This window comes from Pelecanus crispus, chromosome 1, assembly GCF_030463565.1.
Source record: "Pelecanus crispus isolate bPelCri1 chromosome 1, bPelCri1.pri, whole genome shotgun sequence".
NCBI lineage: Eukaryota > Metazoa > Chordata > Aves > Pelecaniformes > Pelecanidae > Pelecanus > Pelecanus crispus.
This window is the reverse complement of record NC_134643.1, coordinates 79,347,795-79,369,214: the sequence shown is the minus strand read 5'-3', so window position 1 is coordinate 79,369,214 and position 21,420 is coordinate 79,347,795. Positions and strand designations below refer to the sequence as shown.

General features: G+C 37.7%; 1 protein-coding gene across 1 annotated transcript; it reads left to right on the top strand.

Moving 5' to 3' along the window:
- The first annotated feature begins 1,882 nt into the window (after positions 1–1,882).
- SHISAL1 (shisa like 1) lies at positions 1,883–20,918 on the top strand. The gene is made up of 4 exons (XM_075727862.1): positions 1,883–1,949; positions 10,805–11,018; positions 18,911–19,234; positions 20,885–20,918. Exons 1-4 carry the CDS (start codon positions 1,883–1,885, stop codon positions 20,916–20,918), a joined length of 639 nt encoding a protein of 212 aa, XP_075583977.1.
- The last annotated feature ends 502 nt before the right edge of the window (positions 20,919–21,420 follow it).

The following is a 21,420-nucleotide window of genomic DNA, read 5'->3' as shown; positions in this document are numbered from 1 at the left end:
TTTCCTCTAGTAATGAATCACTATCAGAATTCCTGCAGTTTTTGGTTTATTCAGGAAAAAAATCTTATTCCTTTTATTCCTAACAATATTGGCAATAGTTTGTTCTTTGTATCTGGGTTTTTTTATTAAACTCCTACATTCTTAATCTCTGGCTTATATCCAGTAGTATTCTTTTTTACACAGTTCTAACTTTAAGTCTGCTTGGTGTTATAATTAATAGGATATTCCTTATGAAAAAAGGTGGCGGCTTTTTCAAACAGGACTGATGCTTAGAGAAATATTCTTAATTAGCATTCATAGTTTTCTCCACTTTTTTCTTTCCTCATGGTTTTATGGTTTCTAGTTGTTTTCCCCTTGGAAGAACTGACTTATTTTAAAGCTACAAATACTGTGGTTTGGATGTTAATCATGCTTGCAGATAACAGTATAAGATACCATGATTTCTTGTACAAAAGTTACACTGATTTTTAGGTTTGAGATATGTTGTTTTTCATATGCTAAGATAACTTCTTAGAGAATCTGCTTGTGCCAGACACAGCATTTTTTGTTAGTGAGAAATCTTTGTCTCTAAACACTTTGTAGATAGCACTGTCTCTCCCATCCTGTGCCCACATATGTTACTCAGAATTTAGTTATTCGTGATAATGTTGATTTTCACCCCCTCCCATTTTCTTACATGCAGGTGCAATTGTCTTGGGATTTTAATTCGATCTAGTAGATTGTAGTAGACACCTATTAGTAAACTACCTAGTATTTATATGATACAGCACTGATTTCTTAAGCATTTGGCATCATGTAGCTCTTGGGCTGTCAGAAACAGTGTAATTTTTGACATAAATTGCCATTTTCCTTTCTTTTTTCCAAGTCGGTCCTTTATAAACACCTTAGAACAATTTTTTTTAACAACCCAAGAATTAGACTCACCCCACCAGCTTTCAGTAGTACCACCTAGGCTTTCTGGTTTATAGCCCAAGCTCCCAGTGTTTTACAAACCAATAAATTACCTCTTTATTATTCTCTAATGTCAGCATGAGTTCAGGATGCTGAAGACCAGCACTAGTTTGCATTAGCACTGACAACAGGATAGGGTACCAGACATTCCTCCTGATGTTGATGACAACATTTGCATTGGGACAGAGCCTCTGCTAGAGCTGTAGTATGTGCAGCTGGTGACATTGAATCAATGTGGATATAAGATGCGTTTGGACTCACCCAGTTGTGGGGCTGTTCTGCAAAAAAACTAGGATAGCCTTTTTATGATGACTGCTAGCTAAACTCAATCACATCTCACCTTCATTTCTAGGAAAACAAGAAATAATAATCCCATTAAATGCCCTGATTCTAATGAAAAGAGATTTTTTGGAATGTTTCCAACCATCTCAGTTGCTCAACCCACTTTCTGAGCGACTGCACCCTCTAATGGGGTAAAACAGATTGACTTTCAAAGCAGCCAATTTATTTTTATATTGTTTATATCCTTCTAGTCCTTACAGGCATAATACAACAGCCCATTCTTGTGACAGTAAAACAAGCACAGTTTTGCTGAATGTAGATTACAGGGGAGGTGTGAATATCCAATAAAGACTTTATATGATTCATCTCTACTCTGGGTTAATGAAAAGTATGTAAATAGCTGTATACGTTCGTGGTGAAATGAGAAAGGAATTTTAAAGAAATCATAGAAAGGAGAATTTATTTCTCTTCTAAGTCCAGAAAAATGTATGATTATTTTTTTTCTTATTCTGTGACACCATCTCATTTTACCAAAGCTTTGTGGGTAAGTAAAAGTTTGAACAATGAAAGTGAGATAAAACAGACGCTTAACCATGATGTTGCATCTTGTCAAACAGGTAATTCTCTAATGGACCGATGAAAGCCAACGATGACAAGTTGTGGTCAACAGTCCTTGAATGTGCTGATGGTTCTGCTTTCATTACTCTTGTCAGCAGGTAACTTTTATACTTTGAAGTTATCTTTCACTGATGTGTGCCACAGGGAAAATTTGGTTGCAATTTAATATTGGGTTCCTACAAAACAAACAAGATCAAATGGATTGTTAATTGAGTAATAAATGAATAAAGCATCTTTGTATTTAAGAACTGTAAGCTAGAATTTGAAATGCAATTGAAAAATCAGTTTAAGAAGGAAAGGGTGGTGGGACACTGACATGGTAAAGCAGGCTGAAAATTTAAAAGAAGCAAAGCTACTGTTTTGATATGCTAGTTTTTCAGCTCCTCTAAAAGAAAAAAGCAAGCTCTACACCACAGTACAATCCAACCATTTTACTAAATAACCATCTGTTGGAAGCAGGGCAAGTCAGGTTCCAATTGTGTGTTTTTATGTGTGCACACAAGAGTATGTAAGCATGTGAAGGATTGAACTTGGAACTTCAGCTATTCTTGAGATGAATATATCTCTTGAGATGTTAGATACAATGTAATTCATATATATTTAAAAGAAAAATGCATGTCATCATGGTACACAAATATTGTGCTATTTTCCTGAATCTAAAGAATTGACTGGACATGGGAGTGGTTCCAGAGATTTTTGTCCTGATGCTTGGTAGATCTGCCCTAGATGTTTGCTACTGGCACACAGAAAGGATTTGTTCAGAAATCTGTCAGTCGTTAGACTGAGAATTAGTGAAATGCTATGATTATTAGTTGTATTTTTTCTTCAGGAGTAATTTCTGACATGAAGTTTTTCTGTAATTATGAATGAATACTTTAAAAAAGTAATTAAAAAGGTTCTTAGTCCAAATAGATTTGATCCTATGAGTTTTTAACTCTCAGTACAACCTCTTTGATCCTCCATTCTTGAAGCACTTTTTAATTGAAAAAGATTTTTTTTCCCATCACTCCTCCTTATTCCCTTGTACTACATCACATCCCTAACCACCATACTTAAAACTTTACCAGGCATTATATATCTTAAAGTATCCTTGTGCTCCAGTAAGAGTTGTTACTACTCTGTCTCCGTAATGTCTGTAATACTCAGTGTTAGATTCTCATCAATTAGTTCAAGCGTGTGTTTTGTTGCCTGCAGTCTCATTGCTTGTTTGCAAGTGTTCGATTCTTGCTAATGATAGTTCATTATTTAGCTATAACTGACACAGTCCTTTTGCTAACAACATTATAATATTATCAACTAGACTACTTCTCTGCCCAATCTTAAAACACTATTTTCCTTTAGAGTCCTTCCATGGATATCCCTATGTATGGCGCTGCATCCCTAGTTATGTAACTACCCTCCTCTGATGTGCGAGAATCGGGCACAGGGGTTGTAGCAGCTTCTTTGTTGTTTTCCAGGTTAAAGTAATTTCAGAAAGCTATTTCCCTGGTGCATGAATGAAGCCAGTTATTCAAGACGACTTCAGTGAATGTATCCCAGTGATCAAACATCACAAAACTTTTCCAGCTGCTCCAGTCTCTTCTGTTGATTTTTGTTAAGTTTTCATGCCTTTACCACTCTTTATAGGAGACTTCTACTAGAGACCTCCTGAGATCCCACTTCTCCAACCATTTTCCTCAAGATGATATAAATACCTATGTTCCACTTGAATGGGACACTGTGGTTACACCATGTGTGCAAATAGAAGTAGTCAGCTACTGGTATATATATGCACTTATTCCCTCAAACCCAGACATAAAGCCAGTGTTCTGATATTTTTTCTCTTAGAAGAAAAGTTGAGCCTCTGAAGTACGTTTTTATTTGAAACTAATTACATATAGCTTTTACTTCTTACTTGATTTATCTATTAACATCACAAAATATTGTCTTTGTAAATGTGTACCTTATCTTCTTGTTGCTCCTTGGCTTTTAGTATTTTATTATCTGACATCCATTATTAGCATGTAGAGTACAGGCTTAATTTGTAATCATCATCACAAACCTTTCAGGCCAGCTTAACTCTGCTCCGTGGGCAATTTTATTACTGACGTCTGTAGGAGTGGGTTTAGGTCATTGCTAACTCACACATATTTTACAGGATGAAATTTATTGTTTACTATTTTGCAGCCAGCATGAATGTAAATTTTTTTTGTCCAAGACAGGTCAGCTTCCATAAAGGAAAACTACTGGCTTTATGCAGGGGGAAAAAAAGGATGCTGCTCTCACTGGAATGATAGGAACATCATTTTTAAACTGAGCTGAAATGAAAATCTAATGGCAAGACTCCTTTTGAGTTCCCTAGATTTACAGACTTTTGTCTGTAAGATCATGCTTTAATTTCAAGTCTTTGATATACTAAGATTCACAATCTTAGTACTAAATTTCTAAAATCTGTGTGCATGGTTGAAAACAGCACTTAGCAATTGGAAGCATAACTTTCACTGGCTCCACAGGTGGAATGAAAGTGAGGGCAGGAGTAACAGAAAAGTTCCCAGAGCAGCTGTTCTCAGAGCCCGGTCTTTGTTGTGTCAGAAAAGGAGAGAAGCAGCAACAGTGGCAGTGGAGCAGAGGTGTGGTCAGATACCAAGGTCGTGGCTCAGAATGAGGATGAAGCTTGGCTGCTTTAGCTGTGTGGTTAGGAAGGAGATGCAGTTGCCTAACGTGGGCAAAATGCCCTCAGGCCAGGGACAAATAACACTGAAAAGAAGAGGCTTCAGTTCAGAGTAGTTAAGCTATGGCTCCATTTAAAAAAAGGATGAAATTGGATTGAGAATACTGAAACTTCAGACTGATTTTATTTCAATGCTATCAAGATCACAATGGCATACAATTTTAGGATTCATGAACACTTACTAGTTGTACTAGCCACACAAGGAATGCATAATAAAGGGAGGAGCAGCATGCAGTCATGTCACTGGAGTACCCTTTCTGACCACTATCTCTTTGATTTGCTTTGCATAATGTTGATACTTACATTCATTTAATGGATTGAAACACATTTGTAAAATCAGGGATGACAGCAAGGCTTATATTCACAAGCAAAAATGGACAGATTATTTGCATATTACAGTATTTTTTCTTTGAAGTAGGAAATGTATGTCCATATAGCAAAATTATCAGAGGATCTCAAATGATTGGCATTGTGCTAAGTAAAATGCATGCATGTGAATATTTCTGTGGATCCATATGGAACGCTTATAAAGACCAGCCATTCTGAAAGCCTTGGGGCTTTAAAAATTTAGTAGCTAAATTAAAACTTTAATCGACATTACACAGATCTCTAACTGTGAGCAGATAGGGAAGTAACAGTTTGATGTCCACTGGCTGTTTACTTTTTAAGGTAGAGTAGATAAATGTTAAGATGAGCTTAAATCAGTCATTTGAAGCATGACAGACTATCCTCCTCTCAAAATGAGTAGGAACAGAGATAGGAGCATCTATATTACTTACATCTTCAATAATACTTTTCAAAAATAGTATGAGAATTTGCACATGCAACTCCACTTTGGAAACAGCTGCCATCTTTGCAGCAGACAACTTCAAAGTATTGTACCTGAAAGGCTCTTATCTGAAGTATTTCTGTAAAAATAAGGCTCTTTAATCCTCAGAATTTAAGCAAAGCTATTTTCAGGAAAAATACTTTAAAAAAAAAATTACACTTTGTTAATAGGATCTCTGATTCTCAGAGAAGCAAAGACAGCAAGTAAATTACACAGATTACAATAAATTAATAATTTTTTTTCACTGTGTACTAGGTCTGGCTGGGATGCAGTTAATTTTCTTCACAGCAGCCCATATGGTGCTTTTAGATTGGTGACCAAAAAACAGTGTTGGTAACACACCAGTATTTCAGCTATTGCTGAACAGCCCTTACACAGGGTCAAGGCTGCTTCTGTTTCTCATTGTGCACCCCAGCGAGGCGGCCAGGGTGGGCAAGAGCCTGGCAGGGGACACAGCTGGTATAGCTGACCCAAACTGGCCAAAATGATATTCTGTACCATACAATGGCATGCTCAGCAATAACACTGGGGTGAGAGTTCATCCAAAAATCACTCAGGGACTGGGTGGGCAACAGTCTGCTGGTAGTAAGATGCTTTAGCATCACTTGTGGGTTGAGGGGGTTTTTTGTTGTCATTGGGTGTTTTTTTCTTATTCATTTATGAAACAGTCTTTATCTCAACCCACAAGTTTTCTTGCTTTTCCCTTCTGATTCTCTCTCCCGTCCCAGTGGGAGGGGGAGTGAGCAAGCAGCTGTGTGGTGCTTAGCTTCCTGCCAGGGTTAACCCACCACACACTGACTACCAAATTCAGACTGTAAATCAGTCATCGTGTTATGCTTTTATTTGTGCATTTATTTTAATCACTGACACACATTTTACTATTTAAGGATTTGCTTAGGACTACATTTTATTACAGACATCACTCTTCCTCTGACCTGATGTTATCTCTATTGTCCCTTCATTCTGTAGTCATCCTTCCCCCAGTTTTCATCCCAAAGAAGTTTGCGGTTTGTTTTCCTTTTAAAATGGGCAAAGGACCTGTCTAGGTTATGTTATGAAACACAAAGAACTAGTTTTAATTCTTATAACATGCACTAGGCGTATATACAAGTCAGGTATAACCTTGCAGGGCTGCTGTTCACTTGTGGTAGCTTAACACGGGTGTAATTCACCTAACCTAAGTTGTAGTAATAACATACAAAAAATGACATTTTTTCTGTCCTGTTATTTACAAAGCTAGTTCTAGCAATAAATATCTTCCATTAGAATGTCCCAAACTTGAAACCACCATCTATGCTGGAGGCTTCAAAAATTACTAACGTGTAAGTAGTTGTAATAATGTAACTTTTAAAAGGAAAAATAAGTTAATATATCTTTAGCCATAAAAGGCATTATACCTGCATTTTGAAAAAAATTATGATTCTGTTGATAATGCATGATAAACAAAATTTGTGTTGTACTCTGAGGCTTTGCAGGTATCAAAGAAGAAAAATTTGTTTCCTAGGAGCAGCTAATATAATCAAAGTGCAGATATTTCAGCTAAGAAGGAGTAAGTCAAGATGGTTAAAAAGTGAGAACTGTCAAACTGATTAGATCAGTTATATTTTCTCTACGGCTGCAACTGAAGTAGTACATACATTAAGTCACCTAATGCTGATAAGAAATCTGTAGGTTCAGTGAAAGTTATCCTTCAGCTGGATAGGAATAACACTGGACAAGGTGGGGAGGAAAAACCCAAACACAAATATTCAAGACATAAGCAACCCCTAACGGAGAAGAATGGAAAGATACTTTTCTTACTAGAGAGTTTATTGCACAGCTTTTTTGATATAACGCATATGTATCTTCCTTTGAAGCATCTGAAGCTGGCCATTTATCACAGAAGGCTTAGATGGCTGCTCTTCTGCTGGATACTGTAAATAAAAATACCATGGATAAACATCACTATTGGAAGTGCAGTGCTACATTATGAAGGCTACCCCTTCACTTGCATTTATTAGGTCCAATAATAAGACTTACTTTCTGTTTGTTGACATCAGGCATAGACTCACCTTTTCTCCTAGTAATGATGACTAGTGGAACTACACGCACTGTAATGCACGTAATGCACCCTTGCAAGCTGATATCAAACATTTACAAAACACTTAGAGACCTTTATAGGTGCCTAACCATGTGCATCTAATGCCATGACTTGCCCCAGATCATCCATGTGTGCACTGGACCTACAAGAGACCTGCATCTCCACCACTGAAAGCTGGAGACCAGGTGGGACAGCCTAGGCAAATCTTAGCTGACACCGGATACCTGTATTTAAGTAACTGAATCAAGCTCCTGTTCGTGATAGAAATCAAATACTTAGAAGTTCTGTTTAGTTTGTGAATTTCTCCCATGCCACATCTCTTCCATTATTTGCTAGATTTACCTTTTCCAAAAGCAAATGATACGTAGTTAAAACTAAAATGATGATGGGATAGAGTGCAACCTCAGCAAGTTTCCTGTTGATACAGAAGTGGGAGGAGTGGCTAATATGCCATAGGGTTGTGCTGCTATCCAGAGGGACCTGGACAGGCTGGAGAAATGCACTGACAGGAGCCTCATGAAGTTCCACAAGGGAAGTGCTAAGTCCTGCACCTTCCTGGGGAGGAACAACCTCAGGCACCAGTATATGCTGGGGACCAGCTGGCTGGAAAGCTCTTTGTCTTTGTGGCTCTATTAGTAGGAGTGCTGCCAGCAGGTCAAGGGAGGTAATGGTGATCCTTCCCCTCTACTCAGCACTGGTGAGGCCACAGCTGGAGTGCTGTGTCCATTTCTGGGCTTCCCAGTACAAGAGAGAGATGGAGATACCGGAGAGAGTTCAGCAAAGGGCCACTGAATGATGAATGTGACTGGAGCATCTCTCATACAAGGAAAGGCTGAGAGAGCTGGGACTGTTCAGTCTAAGGAAGAGAAAGCTCAGGGAAATCTTACCAATGTATATAAATACCTGAAGGGGGAATGTAAATAAGACTGAGAGAGGCTCTTTTGGGTGGTGCCCAGTGACAGGACCAGAGGCAATGGGCACAAGCTGAAACAGAAGGTTCCCTCTGAATGTCAGGAAACACTTTTTCATTGTGAGGGTGACTGAGCACTGCCACAGGTTGCCTGGGGAGTTGTAGAGTGTTCATCCTTGGAGATACTCCAAAGCCATCTGAACATGGTTCTGGGCAGCAGGCTCTAGGTGGCCCTGCTTGAGTCAGAGGGCTTGGACCAGGTGACCTCCAAAGGTCTCTTCCAACTGCAAGTATTGAGTTTTTTCAAAACCTAATCAAGCCTGGAACACTTTCATTATTGCTATGTTAATTAAGGAGGGGAAGTAAGTAGGGAAGTAAGTACTTGTTCAAACAAATATATGTTCATGCAATTACATGCTTTGGGGATTTTGCAACAGAATTTGAACATGCAGATTTGTTGCAAGAGTTACAGAGGGGTTTGAAAACCTAACTCTAAAGAAAGACAATTTCTTTACTGATTATAGCATCCTCAGATTTGGAACACACATTTTTCCCAGGCAGGACAAGAATGGATATGTAATTAGTTTGCTCAATATCTATGTTCCTTTAGAAATAGCATTCTTCTGGCACTTTCAATTCCTGACAGAATTAATCTACAAAAGGATTTTCTCTTTTGTTAAAGTAATGATAAGTGTGTGCATGTGCACATGCCAATGTGTGTGTAATACATAAATGTAAAATGTTTAGAGTGATTTTCCTTCACTCAGAGGGCAGTACAAGTTACCTTGTTTTCTCTTCAGTTTAGTACTCTGGTTTTTGTTCTAGGCTCCCTCTATGCACACAAATAAATCTCCACTGTCACAGTCCTTAAAATGTGACTAGACCTACAGAAGGAGAGTGAGAGATTCTTGAAATTAATATATTTCATAAAATTGAGAAACAAAAGTGTTAGGAATAGGCTTTTTTTAAGCAACGTAGAAAGAAATGAGGATTAGATGGATAAGGTGTACAGATGCAATTACAGATCAACAGGGACTATGTGCAGAGAGATACAATTAGTTAAGCTAAATCCATGCAAGTCACTATCTGTATCCTCTTGTACTGGTAAACTGATACAAAAATCATACACGAAGTTACAAGGGTTAATTCTGTCAGTCTAAAGTGAATATCCTTTCTTAATAGGTGTAACCTTATGAAGTGCAGCTACCTGCAGCATCGCTGTGCCTCTGTTCTCAAATCAGAGTAAAAACATTTCACTGCTACGAATATTCAGACTCTTGACTTCTACATTTCACTTTCCTTAGAGTGTAAGGCCTTTGGGGGGTCTGCACGGTACATGTAATCTTAAATGATGCCGTAAGGCCTACCATAACACAAATTATATATCAGTTAAAATGTTGGCAGTATGTGGAACCAAATATTGTCTCTTAGAAGACTTTTCAGATCAACCAGGAGGTCACGTGTGGTTGCTTCTGACTGTACTGGAAAGGTTCTATATCCTTCCCCCTCTGCACAGTTGATTAGCTCAGGGAACCTGAGATGATTGCACAGCTTCCAGTTCAGAGCTGTTTGCAACCAGTAGGCTTAGAGCATGGTCAGAGAACTTGCATCTGCCCACAGTATTGCCATGTAGATTTAACCACAGCATGCCTGTCGCCACCCAACAGTCAGCCTCAGGTCTGCATTCAAGGATATATATGGAGTGCATTTCTTTTTCTTTTTTTTTTCCCAGGAAAAGTGATGGTGAAATCAGTGTGACATACTCCTGTAAAAAATGTTCTCAGAGATGTAATAAACACTTTACATGAGAATTTAATAAAGGAGAAATGTAAGAACTCCTAGGAGTAGCTGTATATCTATTAGTTCTATCTATTTGCAAATTCAAAGTTGTTCAGATCTGTTATACTGTTTCGTAATTACTATTTCTGGCGGAATAATCCTTATCAAAGAATGACCTTTATAGTAGAAAAGATATTTTCTGTCAAGAACAGTGACTGTAAATCAAGTGCCATCAAACTTTTATTGCAGTTTTTACATAGACTTTTTGTTTTTATGAAGTCATCCCAGGAGAATCAAACATGAACATTGTTGGGTGTTTATGAATATCCATATATTTAGAACAGCAGTATGAAAATGTTTCCCTAAATATTTTTGTGCTTCTTGGCATGGAGGGCAATTCTTCTCTTCCCTTACAAGAAATAATAGTAATCAGAAATATAGTAACAATAAAAGTCAAAATACAACAAGAGGCTAAATATTGTAGTCTTTCAGTACTAAATGTTATGATGTTGAAAGTTCTGAAATATTAATGTTTTTCAGAAATCAAACAACAATTGTTTAAGCTTAGCCAATGAAAAATTATAGTTTGTAACATACAGATAACATAAGTGACTCACAAAGCCAATATTGTTCTTTGTTTTACAGTGTTGTCCGCACATTTTCGGGTCTGCGAGCCATATACGGACTACAAAGGTCGCTACCACTTTGGTTTTCACTGCCCCCGTCTTTCTGACAATAAATCTTACATCTTTTGCTGTCACCATAACAACACAGTATTTAAATACTGCTGCAATGAGACAGAATTTCAGACTGTTATGCAGATGAACTTAACAGGGAACGCAGATGGATATATGCATAAGTAAGTAAATGAGTTTTAAAGTACACTTCACCAAACTGTTCCTGGTCTAATAACATAGTCTGAGGTGTACTTCATGATGGAAGCAATTAGTATAATTGCATATACAGAAAAACATTACTAAAAGGTTTTTGCTGTTATAGAACTCCTAAAAGAAAGGATATTTTAGCTTTGCTTTCTTTGCTTTGACATGGGCTATAAACATTGCTAGGAGAGCATGTATGTAAAAGTTGCATATAAATGTAACAAATATAAAGTTACATATAAAAGTTACAAAAGCCTCTTCGCCGGCCCCAGTCTGATCCAAACTATGGTTAAATGTATATCGGTAAAAATAAACCCCAAAGCTGTCCGTAGGGGAGAGAGGGAGTGGGTTTACATTTTCCATATCAACCCAAATGCACTATTTTGAATCTCTGATGTTTTGAATATCAATCTCTTGTAATCACTGACCTTGAACATATTTGCTTACATACCAACACTGTGTGGTCTGCTTGCCTGTTACCTGGGATACTGCCATGTACTGCTGGGGCCTATCCTCTAAGATAAATGTCAGTAACTTTTTTTCTAAAGAACCAATAAGTAGCAAGTAGATCTTTGTTACTGATTACCTATTTACGATGACAAAATCTTCACTTGTGGTCTGTCTCCTATTTAGTATTTGACATTCTGGCCACACTAATCTGCTGCGATTTCTTTTGGTGCAGAGGGAAACTTTCAGCTGATGTAAACCCCCCAGGTCGAATTCTGATCTACCTGCTTTCCCCTGCCATTTTATTCTGGTATCCAGCCCCTCTAGGGCAAGAAAGGGGCAGATTAAAGACAACTGGAATTCCAGTCTATTGATTTTTGTTTACAACAGGGATTTTAGTGTTTTCTTCTGCTGTGCAAAAGTCAGTCAGTGTGTTGTCGTTCATTCCTATGGAAGCAGGTGCAAGGCTGCTAGGAGACTATGGTGCCGGAATACTGATGTCGGCTCTTTTAACTCACTGTGTGCAGCTGCGTCCAGCAGCAGGCAGCTCATGGAGTCAGCAAACTGTCATCTTCCTTAACAACTACTCCTCATACAGGTCTGCCTAGAGAAGTTTGAATCTTGCATAGATGTAGAAGTTGCATACTCTAACTTTACAGGTGACAAACACCTAATATAAGGAAGTCTGTGTACCGTGTAGTGTAAAAGAAGGACAAAAATAGACTCTAGCCATATAAGATACCTTTAAATCAATGTGGATCTATACTGTCTTGTTACTGTATTTGCAGCTATGTCCTTGAGGTGCAATTTCCTTGCCTTGGCCTTGTAGCGCACCTGGGAACATCATGAGAACATACCACACCAAATGCTGGGGAGACACTTCAAGTCTAACAGGCCCATTAAAGGCCATCCATTTTTCTCCACCCTTTGTGCATTTCAAACAGTCTAGAAACTGGTAGCACCCTCACCTGGGGCTACCCAACTCTGCCAACATAGATGCCTCTAGGCAACCTGGTGGAGTTTATACCACAGTATGCCCCAGTGCCCCTGTGCAATGCATAGTCTACATACGCTCCATGGTAAAAGTAAGATATGCTTCCCCTTTGTTTACTGGGATGACCAGGCTACCACGGCAGCAATTGGATGCCTGCCTGAAGACAGGTCCTCACAGGACTCTCAGTACAAAAGGGCTGTGCCCGTAGTCGCAGACAGAGCCAGAAACTGCTTCACGCTCAGAGTGATAAAAAGAGAGTCTCAGGATTGGACTATTGCCCCCACACTTTCCCAGTTCTTTGTCTTACACACAATAAATTTGCTTTATTTCTTCCCTTACTGTTCTGTAAACATTGCACCAACACTGCTGAGCATCCAAGTCTGCCTAACAGGCAGCTTCATCACAGAGTTTGGGATTGTTACTGGCCAGTTGTAGTTCAGCCAAGTAGAAAGCCAATGCTTCAGACTATTTCCAATATCTCAGCTGCTATTCCGTGTAGTCATGGCCAGAGCTTACTAAGGTAAGGCCATTCTGTTCTTCCTTTCGCCAACAACCTGAAATGGACAGGGCAATCAGCCACTTTCCAAAGCAGATGTGCATAGAGGAACAGGTAGAGTCTGATTGCAAAATATGCCCTGGGATGTAAAATATTTCTCTGCCTTCTGCATTCTCTGTTCGCATGCCCACTCACATCTGTACATGTACACACACATGCACACACGCCCCCAGAAATAAATATAGGGCTGTTCGTATTACAGGGCTGTTGTGTGTGAGCAGTTCCTCAATGGGAAAAAGGTCATTTGGTATTCTATGAACTACAGTATTTATTTTCAGGAAAATATTTAGAGCATAGTGGAAGTATTATGTTATTAGCAAACATTTTTTTTAAAAATCACCTCATTCAGTTGTAATGGAGAAAGAGCTACCTCTGTAGTATTTGTGGTAAGATTCATGGTTGAGAACCACCTGCAGACTATTTACCATATATATCTTCAGTCCAGAATTTCCTGTGAACGTTAGCTATGTGCTGATCTTTTACAAAGGTATGTGAAATCATACTAAATACAATAAAAAGCTTCTGGAGATGTAGCTTAGGGAAGTGCAAGAGTGGAGCCCCTATTGCCTTTTTGTAACTTCCTGAAACATCGCTTCTGATATATCAGTCAGGGCCAGGGAAATGAAGAGACGCTAACTTTCTATGTAAAACTCCACCAATGTCATGAGACAGAGGGAGAGAGATCTCCTCACCCTGAGCTCACTGAGATTGGTAGAAAACTTCCTGATACTTTTAGTATGCTGTGGAGGGGCAGAAAGAAGTGAAGCCTAGATGCCTACATTTAAAACATTGTAAAAAGCATCTTACTTAATACAATCTGACTTTATTTAACATATATGATAATTTAACTTTATTGGGATTCGAATACATCCAGGGTTCACTTTACAGTAACAAAGTCAGCTCTTTGTTTAGATCTAATTTCACACACCACTGAAAAAAAATTCTGATGAAACCTATTGTACTGTGGCTAGGGAGAGTGATTTAGGATATGGGAATAGCAATGAACTGAAAAAAAGGATTACAGTTTTCAGGGCAGAGTTATTCAATATTATTATTTGGTTTATTTCAATATTATTTTTTGGTTTATTTTTTCCCCCTAGCCATTCTTGTGATCATCAAAACAAATTTCTTGTTTTATAATACAGTTGAGGGAAATAATTAATGAAGTGAATTGTAACTTCTTTGTCATGGCACAGCTGAAAAAACACATTTGTCTTCTACAGTCACACAATATAACTATAGCCAGGTTTATTTACATTTTTTCCATTACTGTAACAAAAGATTTCTATGTTTTTATAAGTGCAGAGTACTGGGCTATTATATCCTGGCGATCATGCAGATTAATCAGTCTATAATGTTTTTGAATGTGAACAATTCATTTAGTATTAAATATAGAAATACCAATGATGCCTAACAGACAAGAAAATTTCTGCCATCCAAAGTATTTTTCCATCAAACTTTGTCTAATAAGTTGTTTAACTCTTCTTAAAAATAGTATTCACTTGAATCTAGTATTCACACTCTCTCAGATTTTCTATTATGCATGTTTTGGTGGATTATCAGCAGTACTACTATGCTGGGGATCCTTAATCTGGTAGTGGAACAGTGTTTTGGCAGTCTGTAATGTGTCCATGTTTTTCCTTCTCTCTTATTCCAGTTTTTCAGGGCTGAATGGCTTTTGCACGCCACACCACAACATTGCACCGAAAGCGATGTGAGGATAGAATAGCACTATCTTTCTCCATGTACAGCATGTCCCCTGCAGAGCTGGCATTTGCTTAAATATCTCCCAGAAAGTCTTTAGAAGAAAGAAAAAAAACGAAACCAAACCAACCAACCAAACAAACAAAAAAAAATCAATTCCACTACTGACTGTTGCAAAAAGGTGTAATTTAGCTGGGAAGACCTCTCAGGTACTACAGTTAATAGATTCTACAGGAAAACGCAGGTCTGGGCAAATGCCTTGAGATAATAGTAAAAACAAAATAGGAAAAAAAAAATCAAATCACATTTAAAGTGTACATGCAAAAACTGCACGGATTTCCTCAGTGTTAGAAGTACCAAGGCATTCGCTGGGATGTAAACTTGCATTTCCTTGGGGCAACACTTAAAAAAGTGTTACTACTGCAAGTAACGGCCCAGTTTAAGGAGAATAGGGAAGGAAACAGTTTCCATGGCCATCTGCCCACATTTAAACTTTGCAGCTGTAGAATTCTGCTCACAATTGTTTTGATTTTTTTTTTTTTAATCCTGAATTCCCAAATGAATTCTTTTCTGTTCATGTGCTGCACATAAAAACCAACAAACTCTTCTAAAAAAATATAGCCTGGTCCTAACCTGCTTGTTACCTGTCTCAAAAAGTTAATGAATTAGATGGAAGGAATCACATGGGTAAGAACAATAATAAAAGAACCTGTCTTTTCATTTGTGTGTATGGATGTTAGATAAATCTAAGCAGGATTCTGTAGATGGAATAGGAGATGGATGGTAAAAGTATTTATGGTTCTCAGAGAGCCCAATTCAAGGCTCCTTGAAGTCAGAGTAAATCTTTCCATTTACACAAGTGGGCTCTCTGTCAAGGCTATACAGTATATACATCATATTTCTATGAAAGACAAAGTATATTAAAATAAGGAGCTACTAAGCTTTTCTGATAGGTCCATGAATTACCCTGTTCCACAGAGAACCTAAAAGGAAATTGTCTTGTAACTTTTACTCCAGATTTAGCTTTTGTATTTGTGTGCCAGCAGCAGCAGAGGACTGGGCAACATAGCTTTAGAAGTAATTTTCAGTGTTATATTGCTAAACCTTTTGTTGAACCTAAACAGAAAGCTCCAAAATGACTGACTGGGAAGGACAGGAACACTAGCAGGGGAGGGCAAGCTTTCCAGCTGAGGAACGGGAGAAGAGATACAACCACACCAAAATAACTTATTGTACTTGATTGTCCCTGTAAAGGAACAAACCCTATAATTTGAATCTTGGTAAATTTGGAATCTGTTCACACATTATTTTTAATTGAAATGAAACTTCTGCACAGAAGTACAGGAAAATCAGATTGCAAGATGAAACTTTTACAATTAAATCGTTCAGTTCAATGAAATGAGAGCAAGTCCTAGGAGTTTTCTGATTCCCAGTTCTTTTCTGTGTCTCTGACCTTAATGATATTCAGTGTAAGTAAGATTGTTTATTTTCTAATTAAGAAATCTTCCTAATTTGTAGGGAAGTTCTAATTTTTACTATAATTAGAAGCCATCAGTGAAATTAATATTTTCTACCATCTTAATAGTTTGAGAAACAGAAAACATCAAAGTATGGAATTTCCCTCTGTGTTCAAAACATACTGCTTATTAATTTTGCTTGTGATTTTTCACAAGGCCCTTTTGACAGTGCTGTTGTCCCACTGTCTGTTAATTAAAATTAAAGCAGTCTTTCATTTTTGTACTTGTGAGAAACAGATGTTATTTAGAAGGAGCAGATGGATAACTCACATACGGCATGATTAATAAATTGTTGTTTTAAATTGGAACACTCAAAATAGCTCTAATTTTCACTAACCAAAATCTTGATGGGTGAAACTAAGTACCTAAAATACAAACAAATTCTTTTAAGTTAACTATAAGAAATGTTCCTGTCTCTCACATTGTTGCCAAAACAAAAATAACATGTTTTCTAATATTTCCGCTCTTACTATGGATCAAAGACAGCTCACCTATTTGTAAAATGGATCCTATTGGCATTAGTGATGAAGAAGAACAGGATTTGTTACAGTGGATTTCTTTGTGACTTCCCCAGCCTTCACTTCCCTTATATTTGTATCAGCAGAAAATAGAAGAGTTTACCCCAATAGGAATAAATCCACTGAAAGTCAAGAGTAGCACGGCTGAGAAGCCTGGATTAACCAGATACTGTTATACTTTCAAGTACTTGGACTGCAAAGATTTTCATGCATTACAAAGGTCTACCCACTGTTGCATGAAGTTAGGCGTGCATGTATAAGTCTGTAGTAGAGGCAAAGACTCTTGAGTTAAGGGTTTTCAGAAGCACTATACTTTGTCTACTTCCAGTCCTCCTGGAAATTTACTGAATTTTTTTTAAAATCCTAGGCTTACATAACCCTGAAGTTACACAGGAACGGACCCGATAACAGCTCTGACCTTCCTCTTGTTACTTACAGCTATTTGCTATGGAACCTTGTTTAATCTGAGCGCATTATATCTGTGTAGTGGAAAAATCGTTCCCTGGAGAGGAGAATCAGTCTCCTTAAGTACTGACAGGCAGCAATACAGAAATTAAAATTCTGATTTCTTATCTGATTTCTTGTTTCAAATCCTGATTTTTTTAAAGTATAAAATGAAAAAGTCATACAAATGATTAAATGGAAGCAAAAGTTCAAAGCAGAGACTTGAAATGTTTTAGATCTGAAAAGGCTTGGGACATGTTTTTAAAATGTCAAAATATCTTTCTGGCTTGCATCTGTAATATGACTTCTCAGCCTTTTTTCTTCTCACAACACTTCTGTTTTGATCAATGTTCTGATAAAATACAGTTCCCTCAAAGTTTCTCTGAATGTCTATGAAAGAAAGCATGGTTGAGTGTGTGTTCAATTTTATTCATGTAAGTTCAGGTTCATGTAGATGTTGGTTGCCCACCTATTACTTCGATATAATTTTTCTCCAAGACTGTCTTCCTAATGACATTTTAGTAGTATCCCTTCTGCTTGCTCTTTTTTTTACAGTCTCTGGTACACATACTTCCACATTAGCTCATAGGTCTAGATTAGCCTTCTTCACTGTATAGCTAACATTCTTACCCATTTCTTTCCTTCTCTGTTCTGACCTCATCCTCCCCACTCACACAGCTTCCAGTCTAAACTGTATTTACACCTGACAGTCATTTTTCTGCTAATAATTTTGCATCTTCATCAGAGCTTTAGCACTTCTTTCCCTTTTTGATCTCCAAATTCTTGACCCCTTATACATTTTCCTCCTCCCGCCCACCCCCCCCACCCCCCACCCCCCTTTTCTTTTAATATCTTTAGTCACCTGTCATAGCTTTACAGGTCCGCGCACCATGTCATCAGCTGATAACTTTCATGGCCTTTACCTATATATACACACTATAACTACACCAACATATACCTATAAATGTAGTACATATTTTCCTTCCTGTGGAATGCATTGTATAATATGAGCTTGTCAATGTTCTTCCTTCCTAAATTTATCATCAGCAAACTAAGGGATCTTTAGCTGTTGCTCTTGAAAGCCTGTACATCTACTAGTATCTTCTGTATCCAGAAATAATTGATTATTAAATTCGGAGCAAATCCAAGCACATTAAACACCTTTTAAGTCAAGTGGTTTATAATGCTTGTCAGCAGTGAATGTTTTCAATAGTATGGACACTCCTCCATCTCATTTATTACCACACATGTTCATATGGTTAACCCTCACTCTCATAAATGCCCTGTCACTTTCAGTAGGGTGACTCTCTGGGAGTGAGAATTTGCAGAATAAGACATATGACCCATCAACCACGTACATATCAGTGGTCTCACTTAAAACATTGAAGCTAATTGTACACCAAATTTATGTGCTGATAGAAATACACAGATGAGAGGGAGAGGTAATCATATTTGTAAGACAGGGGGCCTTAGTTTTTGAAAACCTCCCATGTCATGCATATAGCATTATTTAGATTGAAATAATACATAATTTTTAAGGACACATGTTTTAGAAAAAAATTTTCGTTTCATCCATCTATATATTATATTTATATAATTAATGAAACAAACAACCTTGATAAACTAACATGATGACTTTTACTGATATATGAGATAACTTTTTTGTTTTCCTTTTTTTTTTTTTCCACAGCAACTACAGTGCACTGTTAGGAGTGTGGATCTATGGCTTTTTTGTGGTGATCTTGCTGGTACTGGACCTTTTGTATTACTCTTCAATGAACTATGATATTTGCAAATTTTACCTGGCACGGTGGGGAATCCAGGGAAAGTGGATGACACAGGGACAGAGCCGATGGATTAACCCTGCTCAGGATCCAAGCCAAGTACAGACACAGCCTCAGCCAGAGACACAGCCTCAAACTCAGCCTCAGCCTCAAACATCACAGACAGTACATACTTTAAAAGGAGATGCTTTAAGCCCACCCCTGATGTCTTTTCAGAGTACATCTGCCTGGTAAGTCAGTTAAGCCATATTGTGGTATATTTTTTGACTCTGATGTTTTGTAGTGTGAACAATCATCTGTATTTGGAAGTGCCATAAATTCAGGCTGAACAGCACCATTTCTAGCACATAATTCTTTATATCATGAACTGTCTTACAGAATTACTGCTTAGGAGTGATTTCCTACTCTGGAATATATTAAGTCATCTTTTAATACTGTTCTCGGACAAATAGATGCTGCCATTTTTCAGTGCTGAATAATTTTACTACTCTGTGGTACAAATAAACTACACATCTTTGTTCTGCATTGACCATTATAAAATTAATTTTAATCTGGTGTCAAAGACTAATTGCTATGTGTATCTGTTGGTCTGGTTTTAAAATATTGCATAAATAGCAACACTGAAACAGCTTCAGTGTGAGATATCACAAATCCACACTATTTGTGGCATGAGACACAGAAACAACATAAAAACAGGTTAGTTTTTTTATATGCGTAGCCAAAAAAGCATAGCTTGATCTCATTTGACGGAGTGACACAAGTAGGCTACTGTAAAGTTAAATGCTACAAAAACAAAATAACCCCCCCAAAAAAACCCAGACCAAATGGGAGACAGATACTTTAGGAACAGACGGAACATGCAATATAAATAGAAGAAACTAAATACTGATAGCCATGGGACAAAATGACATTGAATGATTTTGGACTGTTTTTACCAAAGAAAACAGAAGCAAAGGAAGAGCACTGAATAAAATGATGCTCTGAATAAGGTCTCAAGAAAGGCAGGGACTTTTTTCTTGGCAAGATAGCATAAAGATTTGGAAGGGGGCAAGAGAGGGTACAGAGTCACCAGTGTATTTGAGAAGTGTTCCAGAAGGCTGAGTGCTGGATTTTGGCAAAATAAAGTGATCTAAGAATGAGTAAGGTGAAAAAGATGAGAGCAGTTCCTGAAGCTGTAGAGCATGTAAAGCCACAATGTTGATCTTAGTCTGAAACCTTTGGGTAGTACTGTGTTGCAGATGGGATGATGATAGCAGTAGTCCTTTTATTTTGTAACTTGCCCTTTCATTTTAAGTGTAAATCTAGAGCAAATAGGGTTGAAGATTTTTCGTAATAAAAAAGGTAGTGATAGTTTGACCCAAGGACAAGGATCAGTGAAAGAGGAGGTCGTTTGGCATAGTAGCTGGTACTGGACGTATCCAGTGCAGGTCAGGCTTAAGGACTATCCTAGCAGGCCTTGTCTAAACAGAAGAGTCTAACAATGCTACTTAAGATAGAGACTTGCTTGTGTTTAGTTATAAGCACTCTTCTTTTTACTTCGTCTTTCTCTTCTCTCCTTTTATCTTCTAATTCCTTCAGCTTTTTTGTACATTGATTTCCCAGTCTTCCGTCAGAACTGCCCTAAAAGTTAAGGCCAACATTTGTAGTACAATTGTATTCTAGCTTAATACGTGTGTGTGCGTGTGCGTGTGTATATATAAAAATGTAATGACTGCATGAATATACATATATATATATATAAAACATTAGCCTGGTTATACCACTTGGTAATTCCACCATACCATTACAAATTAAAGGAAACTATTCAATAATTCTTGAAGGAGTCTTGGTCACTTTCCATTACTGACACTTGTTGTTCTGTTTCTTTGCTTTTTTTGAAGCATTAAGCGGGGAATGTATGTTAGTATCAGGTGAGCATATCCCATATGCTGTTTTTCCTGTGTTTGCAGGAGATGAGCATTGATAAGTCACTCCAGTAACCCTCATCCCTTCCCCAGTGAACTGTCTGTCTGTGCTCCCCTCAGTTCCCATAAAATTCTTTTTTTTTCCAATCCTTTCACTGCTCAATGGAAGAAATAAGTAAATGTTTCCGTAGCAAAACCATTTATCCCCTGTATTTCAGCATGTAAAACACTACAAAAAATGCTGTATTTTCAAACTTATAACCTGCAACTTTTGAAACTCGCAACCCCTTAAGTAAGTGCATAGATGACTCAGACAGAGTTGGGTACATAAAAAGATACCAAGAAATAGGTAGTAGGCACTGGTCATCACAGGCAAGGTGTTCAGCATGTGAAAGAGGTTTTTGAGTAAACAGCTCCCTCAGAAAATGACAGACTTGTGTACTACAGCAATTGCTAAGATGGTGGGGAGTAAGAGGAGGTTGCCTGGCTATTTATTTCTCTGTTAGATAATC

Bases quoted from the DNA above. Each gene is read 5' to 3' on its own strand.
- SHISAL1 (XM_075727862.1), top strand. From the start codon at position 1,883: ATGACAAGTTGTGGTCAACAGTCCTTGAATGTGCTGATGGTTCTGCTT. The intron at 1,950-10,804 runs GTAACTTTTATA...TTTGTTTTACAG, and splicing joins TTCATTACTCTTGTCAGCAG to TGTTGTCCGCACATTTTCGG. The intron at 19,235-20,884 runs GTAAGTCAGTTA...CTTTTTTTGAAG, and splicing joins TTTCAGAGTACATCTGCCTG to CATTAAGCGGGGAATGTATG.